The 9105-nt window shown below is 41.6% G+C and overlaps 1 protein-coding gene across 1 annotated transcript; it reads left to right on the top strand.

Annotated features, from left to right (window-relative positions):
• The first annotated feature begins 1841 nt into the window (after window positions 1-1841).
• On the top strand, window positions 1842-7705 carry LOC124290852. Its single transcript, XM_046727700.1, has 6 exons — window positions 1842-1900; window positions 3356-3406; window positions 4452-4570; window positions 5725-5874; window positions 6464-6510; window positions 7609-7705. The coding sequence occupies exons 2-6, from the start codon at window positions 3366-3368 to the stop codon at window positions 7645-7647; spliced, it is 396 nt and encodes a 131-aa protein (XP_046583656.1). The 5' UTR covers window positions 1842-1900; window positions 3356-3365; the 3' UTR covers window positions 7648-7705.
• Window positions 7706-9105: the final 1400 nt, after the last annotated feature.

Raw genomic sequence — 9105 nt, forward strand, 5'->3', positions numbered from 1 at the left:
GCTCAGTGATAGACCGTTTGGATCATTCACATTGACTACTTCTAGCTGTCATCATGAAAGCTTATTGAGATGATGCTAAACGTTTAATTGGCAATGTGTTTAATTTTTTTTTAAAAGAGAGCAAACGTAGCAAACCGATTTATAAGGTGTCGGATTACATGAAACGTACAACTTTTGCTCTTGGCATGAAAAAGAACATCGTGCTAACAATTGTGAAAAATAAACCAACAACCAAGAAACAAAACCTTGTACAAAAAGGTAGGCATCCAAAGTTAGATACTTTTGACATCAGGGTCATCAGCAAAGCTGACCTACATTGACGAACGTTGACCTTTATGACCCAACACTGCCGCTGTTACAGGTCATTGGCCCCCTCCCTCTGCAAGCCTTCTGCGTTCTGCTGTTTATTTTGTTGACAGTTACATAGACAGATTCTTTGATACAAATGCATAAAATCGGTGATTTACAATTTGATTAGGTTGTCTGACAAAACATCCACTTGCACAGTTTGAGATCGATTGGGTCATTGGATGAAGAGATATTTACAAAAAACCTTGTCCACATGCATTTCATGCCAAACTATAGGGGTGTGTGTCATCATTTTTGTACATAAAAATTGCTTATAATTATGGGAATTGCGGGTGGGGTCACTTATTTTGTACATAAATTTAGGGGGGTTCATTCGCATTGTAAATGCTTTTCCATTAAAATCATCATGACCCCCCTAGCCATAAATTATGAACGGTCCCTTAGCTGAAATGTTATCCTAACACGCGGAAATTACTTTTTTACTGAAGCACAATTCATCCAAATTAGGGGGAAATCTTTCTCAATACATTCAAGACGTACCTGGATTCTGCATCAAGATGGCGCGGAACCTTGTTAACGTGGGTCTAAATTCTCGAAACGTTCGTAGCCCTAAGAATTCTTAACTTTGATCATAGCCAATGTTTTAAGAATGGGCTTAAGAACTTCTGCTGCGAACGTTTCGAAAATCTAGGCCCTGGATCCTTTATCTTGGGCATTACCTTTGTGAAACATTATTTATCCTGTACACTTGTAAGATATATGTCAGACTGTAACCAGCTAAGAAGATTATATCAATGAGACCTATGCAGGCTGTTAGTCGTCCATCAGCATTTAGAAAAAGCAGAAAGGATAGGCAAGCAAAGGGTGAGCCGACAGACAGCGGGAAGAGCGCGGTCAGACCGGCAGAAGGCAAGCCAAGGACAAAGAGGAACGAACAAGGACCCGCTAGTCCAGCCATCTGCTGCCAAAGCATCAGCCAGACCTTGCCGCCTTACTCTGGTAGTCTCTATCGGACGCTGTATAAAATGTTTGTCCTACCTCGCACAGTTCTACTATGAGAATAAAAACACCCATTCTTTGTCCGAAATTAAATCTCATGTTGTTACACGTACGTACTATTTTCATACAAGCAAAATGGGAAAATTTCTAATGCGAAAGATTTTTTCGGTCCGAACGATTTGAACAGTAACATTTCGTCTGGATGAACTGGGTACCCACTTTGTATGCGCTTGGTACAATGTGTGAAGACCATTTCTGATGTCTCCCGCCGTGATATTGCTGGAATATTGCTGGACTAACCATACTCACTCACTCACTAACGGGATCGGGTGGTCAGACTCGCTGACTTGATTGACAATTGTCCTCATATGTCCATTGCGTAGATCGATGCTCATGATGTCAATCACTGGATTATCTAGACCAGGCACAATTATTTACAGACCACCGCCTTATTCGAATGCTTACGGTTTTGTAAAGAACCGCAGATTAAATCAAACCATGGTCTGTCTTTTTATCTTATCTACCCTGGTAATCCTGTATAAAAGACAATGAGACTATGTTATCGTCCTATTTAATCTGGCTCGGGAAACAGGTAAGTCTCCATGGTATTGCAGGGAGCCACGTGGTATGTGGGATCCATATGGACTATGCATCTTATACACACATGGGGAAAGATCGTCTTTTATTATTAGTATGTCTTATCATGCATGTTCATATTACCTCGAGTATTAAAGGGGCGATGGGGTATCCTTGTGGTTAGAGCGCCCGCTCGTCTCGTCATGGATAAAAAAAATTCCTTAAACGAATATATATATATGATACCTTATTTCCAATGGGATGGAATATGTCATTTACATATAAGAGATCTCATTAGGATATCGAGACTGTTTTTGTTTTGTTTTTAAATGGAATGTTTTCATAATGTTCGAATGTCTTCCCTGCGAAATGATTTCAGACTCAAAACGACATCTGTTTGCTCACGTTGACAAACATTCGCCTTATTTATGTGACTATTTGCACAGCAAGTAAACTGACTTATTGATATCTTCATGTGGATGCATTGCAGGAGTATCTGTCCTCTCACAAGGTATATTATATTCGCATAATAATTGCGTCTATGACAATTGTCCTCGTATGCCCAATTCAAATTGTTTCTTCTCGTAAAGATCCGGGTTAGAATTGATCTTCAGTAACCCACGCTTCTCGGAAAAGGCGACGAACGGGATCGGGTGATCAGTCTCGCTGTCTTGGTTGACACATGTCATCGTATCCCAATTGCATAGATCGATGCACATGCTGTTGATCACTGGATTGTCTGGTCAAGACTCGATTATTTACAGAGCGCCGCCAGGTAGCTGGAATATTGCTGAGGACGACTTTAAGCAACAGACCAACCAACCAAATCAAACTGACTCGTATTTATTTAAATACTACACGGACTGGGGGTTAAGGCGTTTGTTAAAATAACCAAAACGACAAATGTTTGTGTTTTCATAATAGCAGCGAAAAGCTGCAAAATTGCTGATGCGTCGTTCAACAATATTCACTCATCACATTTCTTATTTTCATAGGTTAGAGGGAGTTGCTGGAATATGAACTTCCAGAAGGGACAGAGCTTTTTATTGAGAGAAATTCGTTCATGTCGATTGTGCGCAACAAATACAGAAAACCCGTCTAGTCCAGACTCCGTCTAATTGTAAACCCTCTTTTCCGGGCGGGGGCGATGGGGTAGCCTAGTGGTTAAAGCGTTTGCTCGTCACGCCGAAGGTCCGGGTTCGATTCCCCACATGGGTACAATGTGTGTATAGTGTCCCCGCCGTGATATTGCTGGACTATTGCTAAAAGCGGCTGAAAACCATACACACTCACTCACTCACGTTTCCGAGCGATTACTAGTATAAACGCTGATGAACACATAGATAAATAGCACAGTACTAAGGATGGGTTAATCAGCACCTTTGTTAATCCGGACAATTCCACTTCCAGTACCGTCTGGATTCACGAGGTCTCACCATATGTTTATGTATATATTGGTTCTGAATTGCAGATAATCAACAATGGGTCCGCTGTCGTTCTGTGCAGTTGCTGTTATGTTGGGGTATGGCAAAGTTCAGTTCTCAACTTAGTAATAATTACCACTATGCTTGTAAGTTTACATTAGAATATACATAATTTGCAAAGTGCGTATATTCAACTATTGTTTAAATGTTTTCGTGGTTTTTTTCAGAACATTTATCGGTGCCCTTTAAACGTTCTGGGTTTTGTTATGTATGATAACTAGAATGCTCAAGTTAATACGAATAAAGAAATGTAGTTTGTACAGAAATGAAATATACTAACGAAAAAAAGTAACTGTGCATAAAAAATGCATAAAATAAAGTTATTTGAAAAGTTTGAAAAGTAACCATAAAAAACATGAAGTAACGCACTTGGCTCGAAGTTCGATGCGTGACACTTACTTCAATCATTTCTTATCACAGCAAGCCTCGTTTGTAAGCACAATGTACATCAACCTCTTCAATTGTATAAAGTCAAATAGACGTCATGTATATATTTCTCCCTGTGCATAATGTTGTGCGTCATTTGCTTGATATCGGTGTTAGGATCTACACCGAAACGTCGCTCCACTGCGATAAAGAAGTTGTCTATCCCTAAAAAGTGTTTCTCTTCGTTGTTACACTATGCCTGTTAATGACGGATTCGTTGTTGATTGATTTATCTATTTGTCATGCAATGTTCACCGCTGTAGCAATATTCCAGCACAGATATTGTATAAGATATTTCTTACTAATAAGCATTGCTTTTGACATTTTGCCAAACTTTCACATCAGTACCATTCCGATTTATATTAATCAGGATTCCGAGTTAACTGGAATCATCTGAAATATCTCCTTATCTTGCTAGAACTGGTCTTCAATAACCCATGCTTGTCGTAAAAGGCGACTAACGGGATCGGGTGGTCAGGCTCGCTGACTTGGTTGACACATGTCATCGTATCCCAATTGCGTATATCGATGCTCATGCTGTTGATCACTGGATGATCTGGTCCAGACTCGATTATTTACAGACTGCCGCCATATAGCTGAGTGGGGCGTAAAAGTAAACTCGCTCACTCACTCACTCACTCACTCATTCTCTTGCAGCGTTGCCTTCTCCCAGACCGACATTGCTACAACCGTCTTTCACCAACTCGATGCTGGCAAAAATAACTTTTTGACACTGGCCAACTTTAATGCTTACTACAATCAGTTCGACCTTGATGGTGGGTACACACACATTCACAACATCTAACTGTGATAGTCACACATGTGTAATACGTTGTTCAAACAGTCTGTCTTGGTGTGTCGGGTGTGCGTGTGTCTGTGTGTTCACGTTTGCGTGTGTCTGTGTGTGAAGGTGTGCGTGTGTCTGTGCGTTTGGGTGTGCAAGTGTATGTGTGTGAAGGTGTGCGTGTGTCTGTGTGTTTGTGTTTGCGTGTGTCTGTGTGTGAAGGTGTGCGTGTGCATGTCTGTTTGGGTGTGCAAGTGTATGTGTGAAGGTGTGCGTGTGTCTGTGTTTGGGTGTGCAAGTGTATGTGTGAAGGTGTGCGTGTGTCTGTGTGTTTGGGTGTGCGTATGTCTGGGTGTGCGTGCGTCTGTGTGCTTAGGTGTGCATGTGTATGTATGTCAAGGTGTGCGTGTGTATGTGTGATCGGGTGTGCGTGTGTCCAGGTGTACCTGTGTCTGTGCTTCTAGGTATGCGTCTGTCTGTGTGTCTGTGTCCGTGTGTCTGTGTGAAAGTGGTCGCGTGTCTGTGTGTATAGGTGTGCATGTGTCTTTCTGTCCAAATTTCATCTGTCCTTGCCGTATATAGCTAAGATATTGCTGACAGCTTAAACAAAGATACAAGTTTGGATTGGTTGTTGTTATTGCCGCACTCAGCAATATTCCAGCTATATGACAGCGGTCTGTAAATAATCGAATCTGGACCAGACAATACAATGATCAACAGCATGAGCATCGTTCTACGCAATTGAGATACGATGACATGTGTCAACCAAGTCAGCGAGCCTGACCACCCGATCCCGTTAGTCGCCTCTTCCGAAAAGCATGGGTTACTGAAGGCCAATCCAAACCCGGATCTTCACGGGTCAAAGGAAACAAGTACGCACGTCCTACCATTAAAGGGTCCCCCTTGTTTCTCCCAAGCATCCTAGACGTGGATCCTTGTTCATAATATCAATCACTGGATTGTCTGCTCAAGAACTCCGCCACTGAGATGGAATATTGCTGGGAGCATTAACCAGGGAACAAGAATAACTGAAACCAAGATAAAACCCCAATCGTTCATGTACATAACGTGTTGTCTTCGTGACTCTTGCGTTAATTCATCAAATTCTGCTAAAACAATATCCTCACTCACCTATTCGTGTTGAAGGCGATGGTTCAATCACCAAGCAGGACTACTATAAACTAGACACCAACCACGCCCACGCTGATAAGCAGTTTGCTCTGTATGATGTTGATAAAGACGGGGCACTCACCTTGAAGGATGTCAAAATAATTGTGGGCAAGTTTGACACAGATGGTGAGTATACTAGAAGCCATGTTATTTAATAAATAGATAGATAGATAGATACATACATAGATAGATAGACTGACAGAGACAGTGAGTAAAGCCGTGCTATTTAATGGATATACAGATAGATAGATAGATAGATAGATAGATAGATAGATACAAAGATAGATAGACTGACACAGAAGCCGTGCTATTTAATGGATAGATAGATAGATAGATAGATAGATAGATAGATAGACAGATTTCCTCCCACGTTAAACTGAATCGCTGTTTCTTTTTGTCGTCATGAACTCGTCATGAAGGCTTGATACACGGTAACCACAAGCCGAGATTAACGTTGCGATTGTTGTCACTAGTGATTTAAATAAAATTTGGTCCTATTTCTCTAGTTGTTAGTTATTTATTTATATAAATGTTTTGCGTCTCGAGATCTCTCAGTCCCGAACACGAGTTTGCATATTGCATGGGATATGCAAATTAATGCAGTTGCGATGTTTTTGGTAGCGAATGGATCCAGGATGCTCGTAAATGGATGGATATATAATGCCCTTGACAATCTAGGAAGTTAGATTACAATGTGTTTGGATTTCAATTTCAGGTGATGGTAAAATAACACTGGCCGAATTCAAAGCGAACTACGCCAAGGTAAGAACACTGAGCTGACTGAACCCTGTCACTTGAGACCCGTGAAGATCCGGGTTCAAATTGGTCTTCAGTACCCCATGGTTGTCTCCCCTCATGAAGATGCGGGTTCAAATCGGTCTTCAGTACCCCATGGTTGTCTCCCCTCATGAAGATCCGGGTTCAAATTGGTCTTCAGTACCCCATGGTTGTCTCCCCTCATGAAGATCCGGGTTCAAATTGGTCTTCAGTACCCCATGGTTGTCTCCCCTCATGAAGATGCGGGTTCAAATTGGTCTTCAGTACCCCATGGTTGTCTCCCCTCATGAAGATCCGGGTTCAAATTGGTCTTCAGTACCCCATGGTTGTCTCCCCTCATGAAGATGCGGGTTCAAATTGGTCTTCAGTACCCCATGGTTGTCTCCCCTCATGAAGATGCGGGTTCAAATTGGTCTTCAGTACCCCATGGTTGTCTCCCCTCATGAAGATCCGGGTTCAAATTGGTCTTCAGTACCCCATGGTTGTCTCCCCTCATGAAGATGCGGGTTCAAATTGGTCTTCAGTACCCCATGGTTGTCTCCCCTCATGAAGATGCGGGTTCAAATTGGTCTTCAGTACCCCATGGTTGTCTCCCCTCATGAAGATGCGGGTTCAAATTGGTCTTCAGTACCCCTATGGTTGTCTCCCTCATGAAGATCCGGGTTCAAATTGGTCTTCAGTACCCCATGGTTGTCTCCCCTCATGAAGATGCGGGTTCAAATTGGTCTTCAGTACCCCATGGTTGTCTCCCCTCATGAAGATGCGGGTTCAAATTGGTCTTCAGTACCCCATGGTTGTCTCCCCTCATGAAGATGCGGGTTCAAATTGGTCTTCAGTACCCCATGGTTGTCTCCCCTCATGAAGATCCGGGTTAAACATCATGAGCATAGATCTACGGAATTGGGATACGATGTCATGTGTCAAGCAAGTCAGCGAGTCTGACCACCCGATCCCGTTAGTCGCCTCTTACCACAAGCATGGGTTAGTGAAGATCGGTTCCAACCCGGATCCTCACGGGTAGCTAAACATGAAAGAATGATATGCATATAATGTGTACATCACACATATGTTTTCTTATTGCAGCTCCTGGTTGGTACAGGCGGCGCCCCTGTTGGCAAGTAGACGAACAATGGAAAATAATGTCGATGTGATGGAAATAAATATAGATATATAAGATAAATTGTCCTTTTTGTCCCTCTGTGTATATCCAGATGTGAACCGGCTAAACACAAGGATGAAATAACTTACATAAGAGTGAGTGAGTGAGTTGAGTTTTACGCAGCACACAGAGCAATATTCCAGCTATATGGCGGCGGTCTGTAAATAATCGAGTCTGGACCAGACAAAACACTGATCAGCAGCATGAGCATCGATGTGCGCAATTGGGATACGATGACATGTGTCAACCAAGTCAGCGAGCCTGACCACCCAATCCCGTTAGTCGCCTCTTACGACAAGCATGGGTTATCGAAGATCACTATTCTAGCCCGGACCTTCACGGGTCAACTTACATAAGAAACACTTACATTTACATTAGTGAGTGAGTATTGTGTTACGCCGCTTTTAGCAATATTCCAGCAATATCACAGCAAGGGACACCAGAAATGGACTTCAGACATTGTACCCTTGTGGAGAATCGAACCGGACTCTTCGGTGTGACGAGCGAACGCTTTAACCACTAGACTACCCAACCGCCCCCTTACATTTACATTCAGACTATGCAAACATGAGTGAATATACTTATGGAGTACATGCGTCATATAGACGTACTTGCATGTGAGTGTAGAGAATAATTTAGGGCTGGCTAAAATAATCGATAATCAGAGATATCTTCGATAGAAAAAGTATTGATTATCAATATGAAAATTGTGTAATCGATAACATCGTACATTAACCTTTGTGATAGAATAAAGTTGCAATTTTCTCACATAATATACAAATTTAGGACGGTATTCATAGTTTGCTTCTAAATTATGTTCAGGACACTATTTTGTTAATACTCCTTGCATAAACATGTCACAACTCACCAGTGATGTGAAATATACTCATTTTGCTCAAGGTTTCTGATATTTGTCGATAATCGGTCTATATTTAGTCAACTGTTATGATCTCTATGATCTGTAGGGATAACCAGCCCAAGTATAGATACTGCACTAATATTACTTGCTATAGATATTTACAGGTATATGTATGCTTTGAGAGTAGTTCCATGAGAACAAAGTGTTACGAGTGGAGAGATCACACAACAATTTAAAATAGTTTTAATACTGGCAGTCTATACATATATACAACTGTTCAAAACAAATATCATGGTATATGTTAAAAGTCTTACTTTGGTTATCACATGGATATACAATTGTTCCTTCTCCATCTCATTCCTCAGAATAATAACACATAGAATCCTTCACATGAAATCACTCTATGCCGACATGGTATATTCAAATAGACAGTTTAAACTTGCCGACATGGCCAATCCGTTCAGTTCACTCCCGACCTGGGCACTGATCACTTAGTGTGTTACCTTGCTTGAACAAGTCAAAAGCCCAAGCTACAATTATATAACATCGTTGTTTCATTACC

The sequence above is a fragment of the Haliotis rubra genome, unplaced genomic scaffold (assembly GCF_003918875.1).
Source record: "Haliotis rubra isolate DU_JTF1 unplaced genomic scaffold, ASM391887v1 Scf476, whole genome shotgun sequence".
In the NCBI taxonomy this organism is placed as follows: domain Eukaryota; kingdom Metazoa; phylum Mollusca; class Gastropoda; order Lepetellida; family Haliotidae; genus Haliotis; species Haliotis rubra.

What these genes read in the sequence shown, in the direction of transcription:
- LOC124290852 (XM_046727700.1), top strand. Translation starts at nt 3,366, where the DNA reads ATGGGTCCGCTGTCGTTCTGTGCAGTTGCTGTTATGTTGGG. An exon ending in CAATCAGTTCGACCTTGATG is followed by an intron (nt 4,571 to 5,724) that starts GTGGGTACACAC and finishes TTCGTGTTGAAG; the next exon opens with GCGATGGTTCAATCACCAAG. An exon ending in TCAAAGCGAACTACGCCAAG is followed by an intron (nt 6,511 to 7,608) that starts GTAAGAACACTG and finishes TTCTTATTGCAG; the next exon opens with CTCCTGGTTGGTACAGGCGG.